Source organism: Lampetra planeri, chromosome 53 (genome assembly GCF_965212315.1).
Source record: "Lampetra planeri chromosome 53, kcLamPlan1.2.h2, whole genome shotgun sequence".
In the NCBI taxonomy this organism is placed as follows: domain Eukaryota; kingdom Metazoa; phylum Chordata; class Hyperoartia; order Petromyzontiformes; family Petromyzontidae; genus Lampetra; species Lampetra planeri.
The window spans coordinates 4,265,257-4,292,075 of record NC_136159.1 but is presented as its reverse complement, the minus strand read 5'-3'; the positions used below and the strand labels follow the sequence as shown (position 1 = coordinate 4,292,075).

General features: G+C 50.2%; 1 protein-coding gene across 2 annotated transcripts; it reads right to left on the bottom strand.

The window, feature by feature from the left end:
- Window positions 1-8,422: 8,422 nt before the first annotated feature.
- TTC38 (tetratricopeptide repeat domain 38) lies at window positions 8,423-25,193 on the bottom strand. 2 transcript variants are annotated; one of them, XM_078617144.1, is made up of 15 exons: window positions 25,136-25,193; window positions 24,863-24,950; window positions 19,495-19,572; window positions 18,263-18,344; window positions 17,145-17,322; window positions 16,800-16,970; window positions 15,712-15,787; window positions 14,737-14,856; window positions 14,104-14,163; window positions 13,920-13,958; window positions 12,845-12,926; window positions 12,409-12,571; window positions 11,652-11,808; window positions 11,018-11,091; window positions 8,423-9,881 (listed from the first exon to the last, which is right to left on the bottom strand). In XM_078617144.1, exons 2-15 carry the CDS (start codon window positions 24,890-24,892, stop codon window positions 9,800-9,802), a joined length of 1,392 nt encoding a protein of 463 aa, XP_078473270.1. In that variant the 5' UTR covers window positions 24,893-24,950; window positions 25,136-25,193; the 3' UTR covers window positions 8,423-9,799. The 2 variants fall into 2 exon arrangements, with proteins under 2 accessions (XP_078473270.1, XP_078473271.1); XM_078617145.1 differs by having other exon boundaries at window positions 25,110-25,168.
- Between the last annotated feature and the right edge of the window lie 1,626 nt (window positions 25,194-26,819).

Sequence of the window (26,819 nt, the reverse complement as noted above, 5' to 3'; positions counted from 1 at the left end):
AGAGACAACAATGAAGACAACACCGAGCGGTCGGTCTGACCCCTTGCACGGAGGTGGGGTCAAGTGCTCCAGACAAAGACAAAGATCCCCCGTCTAGCCTGTAACAGACAGTTGGGGCAAGTGCTGTTAGCGAGCACCTATGAAGGCCAAAACGGCACACGAGGGGGTGGGTGGACCAGTACCACGCCGGACCGCCTTTGTCTCACCAGTGGTGATATTTTTACGCAACGCACCAGCTACTCATTTGAGGCTGAGTCGACCTAGTGGAGGGGCCCAGCACCGGTTCAGATAATCGTCACTGGTGTTGGCCGGGAAACGAACCCGCCTCGCTGGGTTCGTAGCGCAGCGCGCTCACCGCTACACTACCGCTGCACACATGCACACACACATGCACCCGCACACACATGCACACACACACATGTACACACAAATGCACACACACATGCACACACATACACACACACTCCTCCGTTTCCATGGTTACCGTGTTCCCTACACGGGCGCTTAAAATCCTGCTCGAGCTCGCTTTGCCAGGGCAAACATTTGGGCTTTTCCAGCTTCTGCGTCTATGTTGTTTGTCTCGCCATATAAAAATTGCGGTCTTATCATCATTGTCACTTTATCAAATCGAAAAGGATCCCGTGCAACCTGCACCTGGGGGGAGTGAAATGATTCAATTCAACAATCCCCTTGGAGGGCTAAATATATTTTTGTGTATTTATACTTGAAGTGATTTTCACATGAGCGTAACATCTTGCATAACCTTGAATGTGTTGATATTTAAAAATAGATGCATTTTTTTTCTCACCCCTACCAGATGTCAGACCTGTCAGAATGTGCCATTTCTGTCATGTATATCGAAGTGACATATCAAACTTGCTGGAAAGCTAAACCTCGAATCTACACAATTTTAACTGAATATTTACCCTGACGGTGGCTTTCACACAAACACACAGCAGCAACAACAGCAACAACAACAAACACTTAATTCTAGATTTGAAGCTTTCGTGACTGCAAGGATTCATACTCTTAGGTTTTTTTTCCGGTAAAGTCACGTAGGTAAAAATAAAAATAATAAATAAAAATAATAAACATAATAATAGTAGAAGTAAAATAATAAATCACGACGTTTCGAAGGCACAGCAAAATAACAGTTATTTTGCTGTGCCCTTTTTTACACCTGATGAAGGAAGCTTGTGTTGCCTCCGAAACATCGTGATTTATTATTTTATTTCTACTATTATTAGTTCTATTATTTTTATTATTTATTTCTATTTTTACCTACGTGACTTTACCGGAAAAATAACTAAGAGTAACAACAAACACATTATTAAACGGCGAGTCTGGTGGAATAGTTTTACATTCAGGGGCTATCGCACGGAACGAAGCCGGCTGGAGTTTACATTATTTACGTGCCGGCAGCAGATGGACATTCGGGGGTGGGGGGGAGACACACGGGAGCCCTGAGGGTGCCCTATTAACCGGTGTGTCCCACCCATGTGCCTCTTATTTCACAGATTTGGTGGGGGGTGGGGGCGATGGATGGGGTTAAGCATCTGGATACGAAAGCCACGAACAACCCCACTGAAAAGGGAGCGATGGCACTTTTCTCTTGTCGACCATCGAAATTCAACGAACACTCCTTCCTTGGCGATTGGATCTCGCACCCGAAAGCCACCTCTGGCGGGGCACGACGGCCTTCCGCACGATGCAAGCAGCTCTGCGCATCGCGTTCGGTTTTGAACATTTCGCACTTGCGCAGAGCAGGAGGAGGATGGTGGGGAACGAGGAAAAGGAGCACGTTGGGATGGCTAGGAGAGACCACGTCTGTACAGTATATTATTATAAACTGACTGGGGACTTCGTCAGCCATGAATGCTCCGCCCATACTGACACCACGTCTGGGACCGAACCAATAGGCACCTTTCACAGCCAGTCAATGAAAACCATCCACAGCACTGGCATGAATCAGCACAGCTGAGCATAAATCAATATTATAAAAAAACGTGTTCATGCTTAACTCATGCAAGGAATAAAATCGTCATAAACGTTAAGGCTGGCACACATACGGTGTTTATGAAATACACAAATAAGTTGGGTTATTTGTTTTTTTATCATCCCCTGTTTTATGGACCCTGGCAGCGGATGAGATGTTTCGGAGTGGAATTGTTTCAGGGTTACCCTCTCTGCTGGAATGTCATTTGTCAAGATCTTTGGAGTTATCGTTGGACACATGGGACACGGCGGCTGTAAAACTACAGGACACAATATCACATCACTCCTCGTCTTTTTGAATATCCCCAGTAACAAACAAACAAAAAACATGCCATGCGGTTGGAACCCCTTGGACCAACGTTTGCCAAACGTTCAGGGTTTACTGAGTCTGGCATAGCGCGTCGGTGTGGTGGTAGAGAATAAATGGGAGAGGAAGCCGTTGTGATGAGAAACAGCAGCAGAAGAAGAATAAGTATGTGGTGACAGATATTTTTTACACGCGGGAGGTACTAAAATCATGGTGATGATGATGATGATTATAAGGAAGGCTCACAACTGGAGTTATGATGAAGACGATTCGACAAGGTCATACGGAAGAGAAGAGGGGAAGAGGAAGGACACAGATCAGACGGTGGGACAATGTGACCGGCTGGAAGGCGTCTGCTTCACATCGGACGTTAAAGATCCATTGACGTAATTTGCAAAGACGGGGGGAGGGGAGTTCCATCGTGTGGCGGCGTTAGGATGAAGATTTTCCAAGAACCAAAACAATTACACCGCAAATAACTAAATTGTGCTGATATCGATCAATCATCGCCCCCGACCGGCAGATCACGTCAGCTTTCGCGACCAATTATTCACGATAAAAAAAGGGTTTTGGGTTAGATTGCGTAAGTATAAATGTGTCATAGATTTGAAGTTTTCGTGACTGCAAGGGTCCGTATTTTCACTTTTTTTACCTACGTGACTTTACCGAAAAAAACAAAAAGTATAAATGTGTCATAGATTTGAAGTTTTCGTGACTGCAAGGGTCCGTATTTTCACTTTTTTTACCTACGTGACTTTACCGAAAAAAACAAAAAGTATAAATGTGTCATAGATTTGAAGTTTTCGTGACTGCAAGGGTCCGTATTTTCACTTTTTTTACCTACGTGACTTTACCGAAAAAAACAAAAAGTATAAATGTGTCGTTAACCCGCCACCACCCAACGTAAACAAAACGTGCCAATCGATTACTACTTCAGCCCACCAGTGTGTTGGAGAGTAAATCCACAACATTTAAAATTTGAATACTGTGACGTTTCGCTGGTAATGACATTCAGCATCATCGGGCGATTTTTCCATCATCATAATTTTCAACTCCACGAGATAATTGTGGGCACCTCTACGCCGACAAAAAGATGCGAATCGTAAAATCGCTTCGTTCATTGTCCGGCGCGAGCTTCTTAATTGCATTCTTGCATTTCAAATTTCGCGGCTACGGAGACAATGAGGGATGAGCATGCCAGGAAGTAACTCGAGCGAGAGAGACGTTTCCAAGTCCCATCTGTTGTTAACTCATTTATCAGCCTATAATCTGCTCAGTCATGTAAACCCACGACCCCTTTGTTAATCTACTGCTGGATGAGTGCCTCAAACGCCAGGTGGGCCGTGAGAGTTGTTTGACCGTACTTGACCGCGCTGGCCGTTGAAGGCGGAGAGCATAGCAGCACAGTACAAGACATTTACATGGCAGCAGCAGCAGCAACAGCAGCCTGTTACACCTGTCTTACGTCTGGCGATCTCTCGTCCAAGCACTCTCCAGACTCGACCACCCTGCTTCGCTTCCGAGATCGGGCGCATTTCCGGTGATTTGGACACACACTCACACACCGTGCAGATCTATGAATCGCGGTAGAGTAGAGTACTGGGCTTGCTCATTTATCCAGGAGAAGCCACGCTGAGTCATCGGGCTCATTTACGGGAGGCTCCTGCCGCTTTGACATTGGGTTGTCACTTTAAGACGTTTTCAGCCAAACAATGATGAGTGAGTTGCGTTTGTTGTTCACGTGGGAGGAGGAGGAGGAAACCCTCACACATGCGAGGGGGCAACACCCTATCCCGTACAGATGGAACAAAGATGGAGACCAGTTCACATTTTTTCTGCTGTACCGCATTACTATTGGCGAGCCACGCTACGGCCACCTCGTCTACGCTCACGGAAAGGGAGTTTCACGCAACATCCGTGTGGTGGTGGTGATCCACCAACCCCTCGCTGCTGCCTCCACGGTGCTGGATTACCAGGCCACGTGCATAGTAGCCACCACCGCCTTAGCGCGGTGCTCTTCATTGCAAGGATCCTGACGTGCGGCTAAAAAAACTGCACGTACTCTATCCCCGTACAGATGGAAACAGATGGCGATTAGTAGTAGGTTTCTACCCTTTTAAACTGGTACAAAACTAACACCTTTATTCAAGGCATCATGTTTGCAATAACCACAACACAAGTAGTCAAAAAAGCAAACAAAAAGAAGCAACCTTGATCATGATAATAATATGCACTGTCCTTGAAGTTGATTGGTCCACACCCGAGACGGCTTTCTTTAGAGCCTAGTCCCCATTGGTGTTGGACCAGATGACACCAGAAGGCGTACAACTCAAACACAGTGCAATATCAAAGTATTGAGAGCTCGGGGTAAGCATTTACACTATGAGATCTCTTTTACCAGTGGCAAAATATAGTAGTAGGTTTTTTCCCTTTTAAACTGGTACAAAACTGACACCTTAATTCAAGGCATCATGTTTGCAATAACCACAACACAAGTGCATATTATTATCATTATCAAAGTTGCTTCTTTTTGTTTGCTTTTTTGACTACTTGTGTTGTGGTTATTGCAAACATGATGCCTTGAATAAAGGTGTCAGTTTCGTACCAGTTTAAAAGGGTAAAACCCTACTACTATATTTTGCCACTGGTAAAAGAGATCTCATAGTGTAGATGGCGGTTAGCCCACTCGCTGCACTGCCTTTTCCTGTCGAGCCACGGGTGTGGGCAACCTCCTCCGCGCTCGCGGGGAAGGGAGTTTCACGCAACATCTGTGTGGCGGTGATCCACTAACCCCTCGCTGCTGATCTCACGCAGTGCTGGGTTACACAGGAGTTGGGCCACCACCGTGCCAAGGGCGTGGGTGTTAGCAGTGAGATGTCAATGTGCTTTGCTTGCACTGAAATAACTCTGGGTTGCCCTGACAATGTCATCCTTAAGATGGCCCAAGTCACAGAACGACCCATGTTAAGAGTTGCGGTTGACAATAAGTAAAGAGGAGCCATGAGGAATAAAGATTTAAAAAAAACAAACTGCAATTGTATTTCGATATAAAGCTTTCGTGACTGCGGGGATTAATCTTCTTGGTTATTTCGGTAAAGTCACGTAGAAGGGAAATAATAAAATAATAAAAATAAAACATAATAAAATAAAATTCTCACGACGTTTCGGCCACAACACAAGCAGCCGTCCTCAGGTGAAGACCAGGGCTTTCGGAAAGACATTCAGACGCTGTCTTTCCGACAGACCTGTTCTTCACCTGAGGACGGCTGCTTGCGTTGTGGCCGAAACGTCGTGAGAATTGTATTTTATTATGTTTTATTGTATTATTTCCCTTCTACGTCACTTTACCGAAAGAACCAAGAAGATGCAATTGTATTTTTTGCCACTTTCGGTGCATAAATCACCTCCACCAAAGTGGGTGTCTTGAATCGTCATCTAACCCAAATGTAGAATGCTCTTGTTAAAAAAAAACACGCGAATTTCATTAAGAGTTTTTTTTTTTATTAAACAGTCCCTGATCGTGTTTCTTCTTCGCAGTCGATGCTTCAATCATTTGGCCCGCAAAATGTGAACAACACAGGGAACATCGCGTTTCGTTTTCACCAATATAATTTTTTTCATTAAATAAGCTTTGAAACTAAATTTAGTTGATCCTCAGGCACAATGTAACCATTTGCTTCCCTCTTTGCACACGGGGGATTGCTACATCTTTCATAACCCCCCCAACCACCACCATGCAAATAAAAAGTGCATCTCATCCGTAGAAACGGTCTTGACTTAAGTGAATCATGTCTTTTCTAACGATGTCCTCAAAGGGCCAACCCCAACCTCCACTACCCCATCATATTTTGCACACATAACCGATCATGTTCAGCGAGGGTTAAAAATCTGAAATTTGTCGAGTACTAAGGGGCCGCCCATAAATGACGTCACGCACCTGGGGAAGGGGGGGCGGTCAGACATTTGTGACGATGCGTGACGAGGGGGGGGGGTGATAAATGTGACGTCACGTAAAAATGCGCAACTTTAAATAAATATAGACAACACGTTCTACTTAATTAAATAGACTTTTTAATAAATGTTTTCTCCAACAACATCAGAGTGCAGCGCCACATTAAATGCGCACTACAATGACAACAGTTTAAAGCGATTTGAAGCATGTTTTTTTGGGAGGGGGGGGGGGCAGAGCTTTGTGACGTCATATTTGAGGGGGTGGGGGTCTGACTTTTTGTGACGCCGTGTGACGAGGGGGGGGGGATCAAAAATCGTCCAAAATCGCGTGACGTCATTTATGGACGGCCCCGAATAACCTACTCATCCTACCCAGACCAGAAAGCGTCCTGGCTGAGCGCCGGTTATCCGTAGCTGCACCAGCAGCTGTCTGCAACTCTCTCTTTCACCCACTGATGCTGCACATACGCAGCAGCAGCATCCCAATAAGCAGCATCCACACTCAAGCAGCAGCTCAGGGTTCTCACACCGTTCAAACCACCACCCGTTCAAGATCTCCCCTGTCCAGGACCTCACCCGTCCAGGATCTCATCCGTCTACGTTCTCACCTATTCAGGCGATCACCTGTTCATGCACTCACCTGTTCAGGCTATCACCCGTCCAAGCCCTCACCCGTTCAGGCACTCACCTGTTCAGGCTATCACCCGTCCAAGCCCTCACCCGTTCAAGCACTCACCTATTCAGGCGATCACCTGTTCAGGCACTCACCTGTTCAGGCGATCACCCGTCCAAGCTCTCACCCGTCCGAGATCTCACCCGTCAAGGCCCTGACCCGTTCGGGCCCTCAACCGCTCAAGTCTTCACCCGTTCGTTCAGGCCACCCCCTACTCATTTAGTTCGGTTAACACGTTGCCAAACGCAAGAATAGAAACCAAGAAAAAAACGGAAAACCAAAATGATAAAAAACGGGCCCATAAAAGGGCGACCCATAACGTGATCGGTTTCACTCGCAGGGCAGGCTCACCCTGAGGTTATGATAATAACCCAACTTGGAACGCGTCGCACACACTCGTTCCTCACTCTCGAATAGAGAGAACGACTCGGAGGAGAAGCCATCAGCGCGATGATATACAATGATTTACGATGATATACGATGATATACACCCGATGATTTGCGGCTCATCGCATTCAGTCGTTGATCGTTTCAAATTATGTTGGAGGCAATATCCCCCACACCTTATGCTTCCACGTGTTGTTGTTTTTTGTTGTTGACGAAACCCGATTGAAGAGCGTATTGGCTCCCAGGGTAATTCAAAATAAACTGAACTTTGGGACACTGTTGTTGACAGCCGTTCCCCGACTGTCGTTGGGGCAGCTCATTATCAGCATATTCATTTATCCTGGGGGAATCCGATGAGCTCGGAAGCCTCCTGTTTCACAGATCTCCGGTAAGGACACGGGGGTCAGAAAGCGGAGAGAAACCTGGGCAGTTCCCGTGTCGGGTTCAGGAAGATTCTGGTTTGGGGGACACCGCTGTTTTCCCAGCGGGTGGTGTGGGACTTTCCGCCTGACATTATTCTGACTAGATTGAAATCGCATCGTCTTTAGAACCGATTTTTAAATCCTTTATATTAAGTTCACTTGCTTGCTTGCTTACGACCGTTTTTTTTAACCCACTCCCCGTGATCCAATCGAGCTGACATTTTGCACACAGACTCGTCGTGCGTGACAATTTATTTTCGTGAAATTTTTTTTCCAAAATTTGACACTTTTTAGGAAAAAATAAATATATTTAATTACCAATTGCGTAATGGTGGCAGGCAATCATCTGACCCATAGGTGGCAGCCATCTCAAGCCAGAGGACGAGAGGACTCTAGCCGCCACGCATATAAAGGATTTATAGTGTTTTTACGGGTTAATTTTTTGTGTATTTAGTTTGTCCTCCGATTGGACCGCTGGCTTCGTTACGGTGCGAAAGTTCATCATACACACAAATAACTAGCGCCATCTATTGGTGAAAGTATATATATTTTAACATTCTTTTACGGGATTTTTGCCATCGGCTGTAACAAAAATTGTTCCTTATGCAGTCACTGTTGTCCCGTGGATCGCTTTCCACGTTTTGGCCACTCCTGTGACAGACTGTTAACAAACCAGGCACACAATAATAACTGTTGAGCAGAGGTGACATGAATCACATACATTTTTTATTCGATTTCCTTTTAAGTAAAATTGCTTAAGATGTTAAGTACATGAAATATGTATGTTAAAAACATTTTCAAAAATATATATATTATTGTAAAATTAGAGCGAGAAAAATCATGACGCGAATCATTTATATTTGCTCTGTGATAACGTACATTCGTACGCTTTTCATAAACGCGACCACAAAAACCCAAGCGACGTTTTTTTGTTGTAAGTTTTGGCAGCAGCTCGTAATCCCAGCGTGGTTTTGCCTGGGTTGAGAATTCCAACTTTAGATTTGAAACTTTCGTGACTGCAAGGATTCATACTCGGAGTTTTTTCGGTAAAGTCACGTAGGTAAAAAAAGTGGCCTCACTTGATACAGCAAATCTGGCTGTGACGGTCCCACCTGATGACGGAGACTTGTGTTGCCTCCAAAACGTCGTGATTTTTATTTTTATTTTTTTATTTCATTTTTTTTACCTACGTGACTTTACCGAAAAAACTAAGAGTATGAATCCCAACTTCGCACAAGCCGTCGCCACTCACTACTGCATCCACCTGCTGGAGGCCATTACTCCCGAAGGAGCGCGTGGCAAAAGCTTGCGAGAAGAGACGCTCAAAGCGCAGCTCGGATTACAAGCCGCCGCAAAAACCCTTGTATTCGATGGGAGCACAACATCTCAACTCCTCCCGACTGGCCATCAGTTTGGTTTCTCTTTGTGCATGCCGTGCGATCACCGTCTTGGGTAGTGCCACTGCCACCCATCTCATCCCATCTCCATGACGGATGTTGCATCATGGGTTTGTTTGGGCAGGGAGAGTGGCATCGGATTTGAAACGTAGGTGAAAATGTGGTTCCACCTAACAGATCAGACCATTTTAGAAACGCAGAAGATATCACAAAAGTCACGTGGGCCATGTTTTTAGCCACGGCTCTACTCTGGTTGGGGGCCTTCGACGCAGCTCAGCTCAGTCTCGAGCCCCTCGGTTGCTTCCAAAGCCTTGGCTCGGCTCAGGTTCATGGAAAATCCTGACCGTAGCTGGGATCATGGCTTCGAGCCGGCTCACTCGAGCCAGAGCAAAGCCTGAGCCTAGCTGTGACTAAGAATACGGGGCCGCTCAAGGCGTCTTGGAAGTGGTGTGATAAATGTCCATCGTGTGTCAGCGGAGCCTTGAGTGTTGGAGAGAGTGGTGGGGAAAACTTGGGGTCTGCGCCAATCTGCGAGTGCTGCCGTGTGGAAATTCTGCGTCAAGTGTTGTGCGTGCGCGTGAGCAGGAAAGAGCGTCTTGTACGAGGGTGGCGCTGGGGAAGGGGTCGACGAATGGCGTCAGCGCCGTGCACTCCGAGTCATCGTTGATCAGGGGGAATGTGCGGCTCGAAGCAGCCGCTGCGTCATGCACGATCCCGGTTTCACGGCGTCCCTCTCCGCCAGGAGACTCCTGCAATGACGCGCGAGACACCGACGGTGGCACAATCACGGTACTGCACATCACACACTGCCGCCGCTGCTGCTGCTGCTGTCAGCAGCACAATGGATTGTACACGGCGCACATCGCGGTACGAGGCGCAGCCCGTGCACAGCGCAAGAGACCAGAGCAACCGCCTGTCACAGCGTTAAAGATCCCCGCGATGTCATCAGAAGCAGAGTTGGCCATCGCGTGCCGCGCCGCGGTCCAAATTTGCCAAAAAGTTGAAAGATTACACCGCTGCCTTTTATAACGCTGTTTCCTTATAACGCTGTTATGGTCCTGGAGGAAAATTCCTGTGCGGTTGCTGAAGAGGTGAAGGACCCTTCTCTTGAGAAAAGAGTCTCAACACTAGGCGAGGACTTTCCTGGCTAAACAAAGCACACTCGCAACAATAATAATAATGTATAAATATATACTAAATAATGAGCGCAAGTGCTTGCATGATCAGAAATCCAATCGCAGGACAGGCCACTGCAACTCGCCGTCGCTTCCTTCCCCTTGCTCGAGCCTGCAACCGTGGCAATGCCAACGCTTCACCTCCACGGGCTCCGTTCTTAAAACACCCGCACACGTCTGGCTTCTGGAGGCCTTCCCCTCTCTCGTCGACGAACTCCGAAAGCCAGGCCAATGCCCCGTCCGCTAACCTCCACACGCGCGCGGCCCGCCCATCGCAACGTCTTAATTCCCGAGTGCGAGCTGCAGTGCTTTTCTTTGCGACACAGTCTTGGATTTTATGCAGCGGACAAGCACGCTCCCGAAAGCTGAAGAAAGCAGTCCAGGGGTTGCCGCCGGGTTGCCGCCAGAATAAAACGCATCGGGGAAACGCTGTTCACTAGAGCCGACGGGATAATAGACCGACACGCTAGTTGAACAGACTCGTATCTATCCAGGCCTGAACCACATTTCCCCACAACAGCACAAAAATGACTTCCGCAACATCTTAAAACTTGGTAAAAAACGTGCGGCAAACTGTACCTCGGCGCATTGCACTTTAACGGCTCGGTACATAACACGGCCACATCGCACACAAGACACACACACACGCGGGGGCGAGGAATGCACGACGGTAGTAGAAAGAGCTCTGGAATGGTAAGGAGGAACCCCACCTTGCCAGCCGTTTGTGCTCCGGGTCCGGAGAGAGAATGGCCGAGTGAATCAGCAGCAAATTGAAGACGTCCCTCTGCCAACACACACACGCGCACCACACAGAGCACATGCTACAATTGGCTACACACGATGCGAAATAAGTTCAACGTACATATAAAGACAAAGATCCCTAGTATAGCCTTCAGAGACTGTTGGGGCATGTGCTGTAAGCAAGCACCTATGAAGGCCAGAACGGCACACTAGGGGGTGGGTGGCCAGCACCAAGCCCGACCGCCTTTGTCTCCCCAGTGGCAATGTTTACACGCCGAACCAGATACTCAGTTGAGGCCGAGTCGACCTAGGGGAGGCCCAGGTCTGGTTTAGATAATCGCCACTGGTGTTGGCCTTGAGCAGAAATCAAATTCAGGTCGCTGGTTCGTAGCGCAGCCGTGCCAACCGCTAAACTACTGCTCTCCACATACACAAACACACACATGTCCATACAATGCGCAGTATCGGAGCAGAGCATTGTGGGTACTGCTCATCGGGACGGATACAAACAGCGCATCAGAGGCATTGCAGCTGTGGAGTGTTTTCACGGGCGAGAGTGGAGTGATTCTCGGTGCGCGCGCGAGCGAGGAGCGGTTCCCGTACCTGCGCGTTGCTGCCCCCCATGCGGGGGACGTCGTAGCGCACTTGCTGAAGGAGCTCGACGCATTCACCGTAATTCCCGGCGTCAAACGCCACGTGGGCGCGGCACAGGTCCACTCCCACGCGCCTGGCGACGCGGTCCTGGTCGCGCGCGTCGCCCCTGCCGGACAAGCGGCACACAGAAATTCACGTGCAGGCACGCACACACGCGCACACACGCACACACACGCAAAAACGCACACACACGCAAACACACACGCACGCAGCAGCATCAAGCGCCGCCAGCACAACGTGACGAACGCAAAGCTGTCGATTCTTCACGATCACGTTGCTTGCACTTGTATTCGACGCACGAGTGCAATAATCGGCACGAACGGCTTTGGATTTTTGTTTTTTAGGAAACAAAATGTTTGCTTTGAACGACTTATTTAGTTATTTAGTTAGATTTTTCTTCCGTTCGCATTTTTTACGCGTGGTGGAGTCCAACGACAGACGCACTGCCTGGCGTTACAGGTCGCGCACCAGCGCGTCAATATTTACGGAGCTCATTGCGGGGATGTTAAAGGGTTGGCTGAAATTTCTTTAAAATAAACACGCGGGGGGGGGGGGGGTTGAGGAGGGGGGTGGGATATCAATTATTTATTTTTCAAGCAATTTGTCGGAGCCGACTTTTTGCCACTGCAAATATATTTTGTTTCACGTAGATTCATCTCGCTTAGCGGGCGGCCGTGTGTGGGGGGGGGGGGGGGGTGGCGCAGACCTCCGCTCCTCCATGGCGGACGTCAGCTGGTTCGTGAGCGACACCTCCTTCGCTCCCAGGGTGGACATGAGCAAGTGGAGGTCGTTGAAGACCAGGGTGTGGTCCCCCACGTGGGAGCGGGTGACGCTCGCGAGCTCCTTCCAGCGCTCTCCGACACTGACACCTGCGGCGGAGACATGGGAAGCCGACGCGCGTCCCCCCCCCGGCGTCGTTATGGGCGGCGAGCGTTACGCGCAACGGAGCGCGTTACGGAGAGAACGTGGAACGAGTTGAAAAGTGATGCACGTGGTGCTTGCCCCATGCCACCCCCCCCTCTATCCTGTCCTGTGATGCGTGGTCATGTGGTCTCAGGGTCAGGCTCGGAGGGGTGAAACTCAAATGCACGCAACACAACAAACACAGCACTCACTCTATACACCGCTCGCCCATCGCTCACCCTCGAGTGTGAGGCGGTAGAGCATCGAGCAGGCGTCCACCACGTCCAGCATTCCGGCAGATTCCTTGAGCCGGGGGCACACCTTGCGCGGGCACAGCGTCCAGCGCGCCAGTCATCAAACCAAGGCCTCTCGCCGTTAAAGTTCCACAGCCACTAAACTAAACATCAACTTTAAAACAAACCAAAAAATACACATTCACCCAACGTCACGTCGCCAGGACTCGTGCGTGCCACGCGCACCTTTCTTATCCTTAATTTAACCAAGGTGCCGAATCGAGAATTAGCGATTTCACATTGAAACGGTGCGATGAGAAGGATGGTAGAGTGCACGATGGGTAGGACGAAGAACGATGATGAAGGTGACGATGAAGTGGTTAATGATGGGTGGGCGAGTGAGTGGGTGGGTGCGATGAATGGGGTCGGGATGTTGTGAAGAGGGATGGAGTTAGTGATGGGGGAAGGGGAGGTGGAGTAAAGTGAGGGAAAACAGGCGAGCTTTCAGGGAAGAAGACAAACAGTGACGCCGAGTGACGTGTAAACAGCTTTTAAACTCCGGTTGTCCTCGCAGCAGCAGCAGCTTTTGGATAACCATCAAAGACGGTGGTCACCGCCATCGCGCTCTTTCAGATGCGCTTCTGCGGCCGTCTGGAACGCTCTTCCTTCCGATATTAGGAAGCCACTGGAGCTATGCACTTTTACATCTAGATTGAAAACCAATTTCTTTAGAACTGCTTTTTGTGTCGAGTTTTTTGACCTTCCCTCCGCACCTCCGGTTAGCACGGTTGGCGATGTACAGTTCAACATTCATACGTCTCATCTCAACATTTGCCACCCACCGAGACACACTTGTGTGGATGGCCCAAATCATATGTTAGCCTTGCCCGTTTGCTCATGATCATATTTACCCATAGCCTGCCCAGGCAAGTACACGTTAAGTATCCACTTGCATTTTGAGTTTAGTTTTTGTTGTCCTTCCCCTTGGACCTCCGATTAGCATGGTTGGCTACGTACGGTTTGAAAGAAGTACAAGACACGCACACGCGCACATTTCCTGCAGCACGTACGCGCGTGTTACCTTGGTGTCGTAAATGGTCAGGGATTCTTCATATTCTCCCTGAAAATCAAGCGCAGGAACACCATCAGCCACAACAGCCATGGCTGGGAAAGCCGTCGCAAGCTCTGCGTCGCGACACGAGTGGCAGGCGACGCCGCGCTCGCCAAATCCGCGGCCCCCGGCGTTCTGACCGCGTCGTTTTTACCTTTTCCAGGCAGTAGAGGGCCCAGTGCCAGTAGTTGTGGCAAGCCAGCATGTCGCACACCTGCAACGCACAGAGACAGGGAGAGCGCGAGAGAGGTGGGGCAGGAGGGGGGGACACTTTCGCCGACAAGACATCGTCAGTGTTGAGGGCCCGACACACATTTAAAACCGTTGGGGGTTTTACAGCAGCACGATGATGATGATGATGGGGGTGTTTTCACACTTTTGTATTGTCGGGGGGGTGGGTGGGGGGTGCACTAAAAGGCCACCAGGGGCTCGCGAGGCCTTGCAAGGAAAGAGCGCTGGCCTAGCCGGCAGCATCCGTGGTGGCACGGAGGTTTTCATCAAGCGGCATCTCTTATTTATATCCAGGCTGGCGCACACCGGGGGGAAAGTCAATAGAGGTTGCCCTTATGGGCAAGACTTACCCCTAAGCACGTTGCATACATATTTACGAATGAGTAGTTGGGTGCGGTGTCTAAACAACTGGAGACACATCGGCCAGGCGTGGTGCTCGTCACCCGCCCCACCCCCCCCTCGTGCGCCGTGCTCGCCAAAAACACTTGTCCCAAAAGTTGGTAAAGACCATACGGGGGATCTGTCTTTGTTTCTACGTGGGCGATGCTCAAGGTACCTCCCAATTGTTTTCGGTCTGAGACATCAGCGCTCTCCCCTTGGCAGGTGCGGCGGTCATCTCGTAGACGTGAGCCAAGGCGTGCGTGGCCCAACCGTCGCGCTCGTTCATCTGCAGGGCCTGCACTCAAGCACACGCAGTGCAGTCAGGGTCCAGAGGTCGCATAGCCATGGTTAGAGACCACATTAAGGCTAAGCGTTCAGTTTAACGTCGTATGTATGTTCAACTTCTTACGCACTGTATGTAGCCAACCGCGCTAATCAGGGGTGCGGGGGAAGGATAAAAAACTAAACACAAAAAGCAAGTCTAAATAAACGAGTTTTCAGTATCTTACAGGGTAAAGCCACTGAGCTAGGAGCTTCTTTTTACTGGTAGGAACCACCTGGTTACACCAGCCCACAAGGGATTATTGTGTCCGTCCGTCGTGCATCCAAAAATGGGAGGGGTGGGGCTGGGTGGAGAGGGGAGTGTGGGGAGGGGCTGGGTGGGGAGGGGCTGTGTGGGGAGCGGAGGGTGGGGAGGGGCTGGGAGGGGAGGGTCTGGGAGGGGTGGGGCTGGGTGGGGAGGGGCTGGTCACCCCGTGGTGCCCTTATAAAACTCAACGTTTAAGCTACTCACGCCGGCTTGTGCCCACCCTCACAGTCGGGCATATTTGCGGAATACACCACGCCGCCGTTGACCCTGGCCATTGACCGAGCAACCCAACGTTCCTACCAGCTCCCTCCGCAGGAATGTGTTCAGAAGCAACCTGGCCCACAACAATTAAGCTCGACAAAGTCGTCTCATCACGTGGAGATTTGTAGCAGCAAACATTATCTAAATACGTCAGCCACCCGGACGCTCACCCGCCCAAACTGAGTCGCTGCCAACCAATCACGGTAACCTCAATATTCAGACTGTTAAGGGGTGGTGGAAAGGATGACAATGACCAATCCAGACCTCATCCTTGGTCACATTATTTCGGGGCATTCTTACCTGTTTGGCCGCCTTCTCTGCCAGATCAAACAGATTGTTTTCCTCCAACCCAAACGCGTGCATTGCCAGCAGATGTCTGTTGGAATAATCCACACGGTGCGAAAATGTTGCTTAATACATACAGAAGAATTTCCACCGCCCCCCCCCCCATCCAAAAAAGAAAGTGCTGGTAATTTTTAAAAATAAATATTTGACAAAACACGGAACATTGGGTCAATGGTGCCAACCAGCGGGTGCCACGGTGGCGAGATGTTAACTCCCTCGCCTGGTATGCATGAGGCCGTGGGTTCACATCTGACCCCGACGCCTGCTGTATATTTGGAGTTTGCATGTTCTCCCCGTGGTCGCGTGGATTTTTCTCCGGGTCCTTCGGTTATTCCCCTCGCACATTTAGAATCAACACATCACGCGTTTAGAGCATTTGGCTGCTGTACATTTTCCACATGATAAGCCACTTCGCTGGGCTATCATTTGTGGCCAGGTCGCTTCTGAAAAAGAGCTACATAGCTCAGTGGGTCTTACTTGATAAAAAAAAAAAAATCTAAAATAGTGTAGTTCAACCACATGCCAATGGTGGGCCAGCGTCGGCAATGTTTACTGGGATACTGCAAACGAGCGTGAAATTGCGTGGGCCAAAAGGGACATTTGGTGGCACAGGGGCGGCCCTGGATAATCGTAATGTATGTATGTATGCATGTTGAACTTTCTTTCGCACAATACATTGTAAACAGTGTTTATCAGAGGCGCGGGGGGAAGGACAATAAACTAAACATTAAAAGCAGTTCGAAAATAAATTAGTTTTCAATTTGGATTTTAAAGTGCAGAGCTCCAGTGGCTTCCTAACATCGGAAGGAAGAGCGTTCCAGACGGCCGCAGAAGCGCGTCTGAACGCACGCGAAGCAGTGACTAACCAAGTGTCAATCGGAGGTACGGGGCCAGGGGGGAAAGACATCAAACTAAACACGAAAAGCATTTCTAAATCAATGAGTTTTCAATTTAGATTTAAAAGTTGCGTAGCTCCAGCAGCTTCCTAATATCGGATGAAAGAGCGTTCCAGAAGGCCGCAGAAGCGGAGAGCGGCGAGTCACCCGTAGTGCCGCGAGCCGACGTTCGATGGCAGCACGCGGCTGATGGAGTCCATCATCTGCTCGCGTTTGCCCAAGTAGAAGTACGCGTCGTGCGCGAACTTGAGAGCAAGCAGGTCCTTGGGGTGAGCGTGCAGGATGCGCTCCCACGCCTGGCACGCCTCCCACATGCGCCTGCAGCAGCAGCGCGCGCGGCGTGAACGGGCGTCGCCATGTCTCTTGCCGTGTATGTGTAATCGTAGCGACGTGCGTGTCACGCAGTGGAGTTGCGTGGCGCGGGGCACCAAGGGCAGCGTGCGTGCATGTCTGCGTGCGAGCGAGTGAATGAGCGAGCTAGCGTGCGGTCACCCGTCTCCGAACAGCTGGATGGCGCGCGCGTGCTCACGCTCCCTCTCGCTGAGCTTGTCGCCACCCTGCCGCGCCACCAGCGACGCCAACCGCTCCAGGTTCCCGCGCAGCCCCGGGTCGGCGAGCGCCTTCCCCGTTCCCATCAGCTCCAGGCCGCTGACCAGAACCCCTCCCATCACTGTCAGTAACCACACCATGGCCGCCCCCACGCCACATCGACACCGTTAGTAACCACACCACGCGGCATCGACGACGAAAGGCCACGCCACGACAGAGCATCGCGCACCTCCGATTATCACGGTTGGCTACATACGACGCGAAATAAGTTCAACGTGCGTGCGTGCGTATACGCACCGCATTTAAAAGCCGTTCAGATCGGACTTGCCCAAAAAACAGGAGGATTTATGCACAAATCTGGCAGTCTCCTGACGAGGCTGGTTGCAATTCCCGACAAAACTTCACGGTACTGAAATTGCAAATGTTGAGAGTTCACTCTCCAACACACCGGTGTGCTGAACTAGTAACTAGAATCGTCATGTTTTGTTCACGTGACAATCCTTACTAATTGGCTGTGTCGGGTGGTGGCGGGTTTAACGGCACTTTTATATATACGAGACCTAACCCATAAAAATCTCCAGTAGCGTGCGACTGTGGTCATCCAGAATAGACCGTAACAACGTATAACGACAAGTCCCAAGGTCGACATCACGTCGATACACTCTGCTCTTCCTCACACGGTTGTCTGCTGCCTGACCCACATGAATGTGAAATTGTAGGTGTTGCTCTGCATCTACATCAGCCGTTCGAAAGATGAAGATCATTGCTCAGACTCACATTGCTCATAGACTAACATTGCCCATAGAATAACAACGCTCATGGACTGACATTGCACAAAATGTAAACTGTAAAACTCTACAGTGTGCGACTGTGGTCAACTGGAACGGATCGTTCAACGTAGAACAACGCAATGCCCGATCCACAAATACGGAGGGAGACATCACAGCCATACACGCCACTGCTCCCGACGCGGTTGTCGACCACCTGCACGTGAAACATTGTACTTGTTGCCCTGAAGTCTACATCAGCAGGCGTACGACAAGACGACGCAGAAGACGCACCGAAGTCCGGGTCGGCGAACACGAGCCTGGACATCGTCCCCTCGAGACCGCCCAGCGAGGCGTCGTTGAACCAGCCCATGTACTGCGCACCGCACAGCGCAGCGCGCGCGTGGCACAGCATAAATACAAACGCACACAAGCACCGTGCGGTGAACACACGCCGAGCACGCTCGCAGTACAAAACCCATGGTGCACCAAAGACGAACATCGGCCGTACAGCCCCTTCAACAGGATATGTTCGGGCGAGTGCTGCAAGCGACCAACTACACTGGTCAACACACTTTTTCTGGCATAAGGTATTCCAACGGTTTTAAGGTAATTTTGGGGTGCTGATTCCAAATCTGGCATCAGTTTTTGTCTATCACATGAGATATCAAATATTGCATTTTCAATAAAAACTGCAGAAGAAAAATATTAAATAAATGTGGATATCTACATAAAATGATATTATAAGCACACTATCCTAAATATACAGCACCATATTTTAACACTATAGCAGTCACTGACTCGCAACAACTTGCAATCATAAGTGACAGAGTTAATTTCGGGTAAAATCAATGAAAATGGGGTATGCCGATAGCATAAAAATGAGATGTGATAGAGCAAATCTGAGATCAGATTTGGAATCAGCAGCCTGAAATTAGTCTAAAACAGCTGCAAAAGTCCAGGCCAGAAGAATTTTTTTTTTTGTTGACCAGTGCTATGAATGCCCGCACAGCACGCTAGGGGGTGGGTGGCCAGCACCACGTCTGGCTGCCCTTTGTGCCTCCCCCTCTCGACCACTGGGATTGGTCGCGAGCGAGAATGGAACACGGGCCCGGCCGAGCCGAGCCGTGATTGAGACGACGGGCTTCAGAGGGCGCCCCCTGCCCCACCCTGGTTCCCTCCTTCCCGTCTCTTTCCTTCCCCCAGTATGTTAGTTATCTTTCCCCTTTCACCTCCACATATAAACCTTCATGCCCCCCTCCGCCCCCCCCCCCCCCTCCAGCACGTGGTCCCCACCTGGGTGGGGCAGCGAGCCCAAATTCCCACCCTGCCAACTCTCAATTGGGGGGCACCTGCAGCGCCGAGATAGGAACGCTTGCTGTCCGCGGAGTTTCATCCCCCCCCGCCTGCCCCTCTCATCTCCGTTCTGTGATCAGCGTTTTGTACCGGCGGGGGGGGGGGGGTTGCGTTGAACAGAGTGCGACGTCGGGCAGGAGAGGGAGGGGGGGGGGGTGCGAGCGGCTCACCTGCTGGAGGACCGCGTCGTACATCTTGCACGCCTCGTTGCTCGCCGTGGCGAGCGGAAGCCCGTCAGCTTTCCACGCCTGGATGTGGACAACAAGCGCCGCTCGCGCGGTGAGAACCCCGCCGATCGCGCGACGATCGACACATTCGACTTGCTGTATGTTGGACTTCTTTTGCACCGTGCTAAAACGGAGCTGCGGCGAAGGACAAACTAAACACAAAAAGCTGTTCTAAAGAAATTAGTTTTCTGTTCCTAATATCGCAAGGAAGAGCGTTCCACAAGGTCCGCAGAAGCGCGTCTGAAAGTGCGCAATGCGGCGACCGTCTTTGTCCGATGGCGAGCGAAAAGCCGCTACTGCTGCAAGGATGACCGAGATTCACGTGATGATGGTTTATGCTCTTTGACAGCGAGAACCCCGCTCACACTGGGAAATCTACGGGCACGGTGCTTTGCTTGCGCGCACTCCGGCATTTATGAGCATTGCACAACACTCGTTTCACGAAAACCTTGACCACAACGCAACCCTCAACCACCCCCCCCCCCCCCCCGAATACGAGACCGTAAAATTAACTCTGCAGAAAATTCAGCCCGCGTAGGATTGTACAAACGTCACAATTATCCAGTGTGCACGAAAAGCACTTTCTTGAGAACTGCTTCCGATTATGAACGCGGTTGGCTACGTGAGGTGCAAACGAAGTGAAACAGAAATACATCGGTGCGAGAGAGAGTTATTCTACTCAGCGTCCATCGGGCGTATGTCTGAGAAGCCGTCCATAAATGACGTCATGCACCTAGGGTGGGCGGGGGGGGTCAGACATTTGTGACGATGTGTGACGAAGAGGGGGGGCGGTTTGAGAAATGTGACGTCACATCAAAATGCGCAACTTTGAATAAATATAGAATTGTTATAACACTAATTGTTATAACACTCCTACAACATCAGAGTGCAGCGCCACATTAAATACGCACTACAATGACAATAGTTTAAAGCGATTTGAAGCATGTTTTATTTTCAAAATGAAAATATTTGAGGGGGGGGGGGTCTGACTTTTCGTGACGCCGTGTGACGAGGGGGGGGGGGGTTTAAAAAATCGTCCTAAATCACCTAAATCACGTGACGTCATTTATGGACGGCCCCTGAACGATGACACTGGTGGTTGGGTGTCAGGTGACCGGTTTCTCCTGAACTCACGAATCGCTGTGTGCTGGGTCCATACCAAATGCCTGTGCACAACAATTTTTCTTTAAAGTGAACACAGCTGTATTTGACTATAGTCTGTGAAATGCACACACTGTGTGCATTAGTGGCACTGCACAAAGAGAACATGAGCATGCATGTATTTAGTTTGTTGTTCAACATGCTAAGCACTGGAGTGTGCAAATACAAAGCTCCCCTGTATAGCCTTAATCGATTGTTGGGGCAAGTGCTGTCAGCGAGCACCTCTGAAGGCCGAAACGGCACACGAGGGGGTGGGTGGCCAGCACCACGCCCGGCCGCCTTTGTCTCCACAGTGGCGATGTTTGCACACCGCACCAGGTACTCATTTGAGGCCGAGTCGACGTAGGCGAGGCCCATGACCGGTTCAGATAATCGTCACTGGTGTTGGCCGTGAGCGGCAATCGAACTCGGGTCCCCGGGGTTCTTAGTGGAGTGACTTATATGGAGTCAATATGGTGTTTAGTGACAGTAGCTGGACATCTTGAGTCTCTCTCTGGCACCAGAGTGGATATGGCATGGAAGCGGGCCCTAGGTGGCATAGTTCTGGTGAGGGTCAGAGAGAGAGAGAGCAAGTGAGGACGTGATACTCTGTGTGAACCCGAGAGGTCACGTGGCCGGGGCAGGGTAGCAAGGGGGCCCCCAAAAGGGGGCTCGAGGGACACGTGAAGTGGCCCAGAGCCTTCTAGTAGGATCTAGAAGGGGGGGGGGGGGCCGAGGGCGGAGCCAGGCCACGCTCAGGAGCATGAAGGGGCAAGTCCCGAGAGGGTTCTTGGCTCTCTGTTGGAATGGAACCCGTCGGTGCTACGTCTCTTCGGTCTTCGATGTTACGCTCGGCATTGTGGGTCAGGCAGTGTGTTACTGACCGACCCGGTTATGTAGTGACCCCGTTGTGATCTATTTAACCGTGTAGTCATCACCTAGATGTAGAACCAGTGTACGATTATGTAGTTAGCCCTGTTGGGGTGTTGTAATAAACGTGTTGCCTCAAACTCCAGTGTGTGTCTCCGTACAACACACTACATTAGCGCAGAGCGCTCACCACCACCCATCCCACAGTGTACCGTGCCGGCCTTCATAGGTGCCGCTCCCTAACGGCACTTTCCCCAACAGTCTTAAGGCTACACGGGGGATCTCCGCTTTTGTACAAGCTTCGGCGAGCGATCGTTTAACCCCTTGGCTTCTCGTTGTCAGGGGCGGCAGAGTGTGAGTGGTGCTCAAAGAGCCAAGCGGAATGTCCCTGGAGCAGGAACCAGCGTGCTTTTTTCATCCACAGCCTTAACGCAAATCCAGCTAGGGGCCAGCTTTCTTCACTTATTCAAACTTTGTTTTGTTTTGTTACCTGGTAAGGCCCACTGAGCTATGTAGCTCTTTATCGGTAGAAGCGACCTGGCCACAAATGATAGCTCAACGAAGTGGCTTATCATGATGACATTTATAGCAGCCAAATACTCTTAAACGAATGTTTCTGAATGTGGAGGGAAGAACCGGAGAAATACTCCACGCGACCACGGGGAGAGAGACACGCAAACTCGAAATACACGTGCGTCAGGGGTCGAGATCGAACCCACGACCCCGTGTATACCAGGCGAGGTAGTCAACATCTCCTAGCCACCGTGATGATGAGAGAGACACGCAAACTCGAAATACACGTGCGTCAGGGTCGGGATCGAACCCACGACCCCGTGTATACCAGGCGAGGTAGTCAACATCTCCTAGCCACCGTGATGATGAGAGAGACACGCAAACTCCAAATACACGTGCGTCAGGGTCGGGATCGAACCCACGACCTCGTGTATACCAGGCGAGGTAGTCAACATCTCCTCGCCACCGTGGCACCCCGATAATTATTCTGAGGGGGGCCACTTTTGCCGATAAGACATCGTCAGTGTGAGGGCTGCCACACATTTGAAACCATTGGGGGTTTGACAAGCACGATGATGATGATGATGATTGGGGGGGGGGGGGGTCACACGTTGTGTATCGTCGGGGGCCACAATAAAGGCCACTAGAGGCTCACGGGTCCTTACAATGAAGAACACCGCGCTAGGCAGTGGTGGCTACTCCACACGTGGCCTGGTACTGGTAGGAACCTCCTGTTCTTGGTTCTTTCGGTAAAGTCACGTAGAAGGGAAATAATAAAATAATAAAAAACATTTTTTATCATTTCCCTTCTACGTGACTTTACCGAAAGAACCAAGAAGATGAATCCCTGCAATTACGAAAGCTTTAAATCGAAAAAAGGAACCTCCTGGTTACACCAGCCCACAGGAGATTATTGTGTCCGACCGTCCGTCGTGCAGGGAAGGGCTGGGTGGGGAGGAGAGGATGGGGAGGGGCTGGGTGGGGTGAGGCTGGGTGGGGAGGGGCTGGTCACCCCGTGGTGCCCTTATAAAACTCAACGTTTAACCTACTCACGCCGGCTTGTGCCCGCCCTCACAGTCGGGCATATTTGCAGAAAACACCACGCCGTTGACCCTGGCCATTGACCGAGCAACCCAACGTTCCTACCCCTCCGCAGGAATGTGTTCCAGCACCGTGGAGGCAGCAGCGAGGGGTTGGTGGATCACCACCACACTGATGTTGCGCAAAACTCCCTTTCCGTGGGCGTCGAGGTGCCCGTACCGTGGCTTGCCACAAGTAATGCGGTACAGCAAAACACGTGAACCAATCTCCATCTTTTCCATCCGTAAGGGATAGGGCGTTTCCCCCTCGCAATTATGCGAGGGGTTTCTCCGAGAGCTCCGTGTTCCAGCCATAACTGGCTCAATCCCAGCTTAAATAGTCGCTCCAAGCCTGGGGTGTGTCATTCAGACTGTCTTCTCGACAGACCTGTTCTCCACCTGAGGACGGCTGCTTGCGTTGTGGCCGAAACGTCGTGAGAATAATTTTATTATGTTTTCTTTTTATTATTTAATTATTTCCCTTCTACGTGACTTTACCGAAAGAACCAAGAAGATGAATCCCTGCAGTCACGAAAGCTTTACATCGAAATTTAATGTGTAGAGGATCGCAGAGCTTTGAAAATTGTCCGATGCACACAAGGACCGCCTGGCTGCCGCCCCACACTTATTTGCGATTCCTCCTCGCGGCTCCGAGTCAAGAAAAGAGCTTCATTGCTCATCGGATTCCCCCAATATAAATATTCTGATTCAGACTCTTCTACACCGCACCCGTCCATCTCTTCTGTAGCCCGTGCCCCGCCGGTTTAGCCCCCCTCTATCCGGCCAAACAGAAGCTCCTTGGGCATGCGGTGTCTGGGCATGCGGTGTCTGGGCATGCGGGCGACATGGCCCAGTCAAGGGTGTCTCTCCTCGCCTGCCGCAAGAGAGCTCAAATGACGGAACTTTGTCCGGACCTTTCAATGATTTGTGAACTCCTCACACAATCCAGCCCGGTTGAACCCGTGATGGATCGTAGGCAAGACAGCCGAAATGTTTCAAACCAGTGCAGACGTTCATTTAAAAGGCTTCACACGATTCTCAAACAGAGAGATGGGAGGGCACGGCTGTGGCCGAGAAGACCCGAAGTTTCATATGGGGGAGCCAGGTGGCTTCCACGCAGCTTCCCAGATATTGGAACTCCTCCACACTCCATTCCACAACTGCCCCATCACTCACGGGGAGTGGAGGGGGTGGAGACTTTGATGACATAAAATACCCAGGCATGTTGTGTGGTTTTTGTGGGGCAGATGGTAAGGCCCCATTCTCTTTGTAGCATGCTCCATGTACGGATTCAACAGTACACTACACACCACACATACACTGCACACACTCATCACATACACTCACACACGCTGTACACTCATACAAAATCTTAACACAGCACAAACACACATACACTATCTTCTTGGTTCTTTCGGTAAAGTCACGTAGAAGGGAAATAATAAAATAATACAAATTAAACATTATACAATTATTTTTATATGTTTTATTTTTTATTATTTCCCTTCTACGTCACTTTAAAATTATTTAATGTTTTATTTTATTATTTCATTATTTCCCTTCTACGTGACTTTACCGAAAGAACCAAGAAGATGAATCCCTGCAGTCACGAAAGCTTTAAATCGAAACACATACACTACACACACATACACTGCACACACACACTCATGCACCGCACACGCTCTTATACACACACGAAATTAACTCACCTGGCAGTCCCAAAGCTGAGCCACCTCCATGGTTGAGTACCGCAGTCGGCACACAGTTACAGTCCACGCTGCTGCAGTCTTGCGCAGTCTAAGGTCCACACACACACACCGGCTTCAGCACACAACAGTCAAGAAGCGACCGTACACACCGCAGGAGTGAGTCTATAGTCCACGGAGCCTACAGTCCAGACTCCACAGTGCACACCGACCACACAGCGGCAGTATAAGAGAGTGAATGTCCACCTACAGGCTACAGCCTACGCCGCCACGCACCGAGCGAGCCCGGGAGATGCTCACTGCCGCGATGGATGGAGCCCGTTGTGCTCCCAACGTCAGCGAGGGGCTATTTATAGGCGCAACAAGACCACGCCCCTCGCGCGTGATTGGTTGCGGGAGGGTTCACGCCTTCCACTTACCATTCTTAAGCCCCGCCCCCACGTGGGGGAGGGGGGGGGCTACGTGTATGGGGGGGGCAAACCAACCCCTATGTGGGGGGGGAGGGGGAAGAAACCAACCCCTATGTGGGGGGGGGGAGGGGCATGCTGACCCATAACACTGGTCAACAAAAAAAAACATTTTTTTGTCTGGCCTGGACTTTTGCAGCTGTTTTAGACTAATTTCAGGGTGCCGATTCCAAATCTGATCTCAGATTTGCTCTATCACATCTCATTTTTATGCTATCGGCATACCCCATTTTCATTGATTTTACCCGAAATTAACTCTGTCGCTTATGATTGCAAGTTGTTGCGAGTCAGTGACTGCTTTAGTGTTAAAATATGGTGCTGTATTTTTAGGATAGTGTGTTTATAATATAATTTTATGTAGATATCCACATTTATTTAATGTTTCTTCTGCAGTTTTTATTGAAAATGATGTGATAAACAAAAACTGATGACAGATTTGGAATCCCCCCCCTCCCCACGCTTCTTCTTCCGTGTGGCATGGAAGCCGCAGTTTGTTGTATCGCGGTCGTAGTTGAATGGTCAAGGTCCTTCAATCAATCCAAGGCGGCAAGTCGATGCTGTGTGGATTGCAGCGATGAAGCCAGGGGGGGGGGGGGGGTGTGCATGAGTGGCGCACTCGTCGACGATGCGTTTGGTGGTTTGGGCTTCACCACAGCCGCAGTTTGGTGATTCTACGATTTGCCATTGATGGAAACACGCTGTAACAACCACAATAGTCGCCAAAATACTGTCTCTCTTCCTTCCTCCACAGATATGACCATCGGCAAACTGTTTGCTGAATATATATTTCCAACATCCCATCAGCCACACGACCTTCCTTCTCGGAGTGCGTAATTTCAGCAGCATTCGTTCAACGCGAGCAAAACTCGGGATCGGTTTCGACGTTCAATGTCTCATCAGCAGGCCGGTCTCGCTTGGACCCGTGCCGGTGAACTGCCAGGTGATTTTATCGGCAGGCATCACCGTCCTCTCCGCTCGATGTGGGTCGTACGCAGTTCGACGATGAGCGCGTGAGTGAGTTAGTCCAGGCTTGGAAACTCACCGCAGCTAACCTGGAGCAAATTGTGGGAGACCAGGCGGTGCAAGGCGACAGGCGAGGAACGGAAGCATCTGAAACCGAACTGCGGACCCAATGACGCAAGAAACGCTGCTTCACAATGTGCGGAGTCCTCATTTAACGTGTTAGACACGTTCCTGAAAAGCGTCGCGTTAAAGCGAAAAACGCGCTAAGCGAATACTATTTCCCCAGGACTAATGTGGCGATAAAGTTTGGCGAGATACGAAGTACTACACACACACAGTACTTATTGTACTGCTCAGCTGCTAAGCTCAACAAAGTATTTCGCCGTAAACTGCTCAGAAAACGTGTTATAATGGTGCGCGTACTGCGTTAGAACGAACGCATTCTTCGTTGTGCGAAAAGTGTACCCAAATAGAAGAACCGTAAATCTGGCTGTCGCCTGATTAGGCTGGTTGTAATTATTGGCGGAACG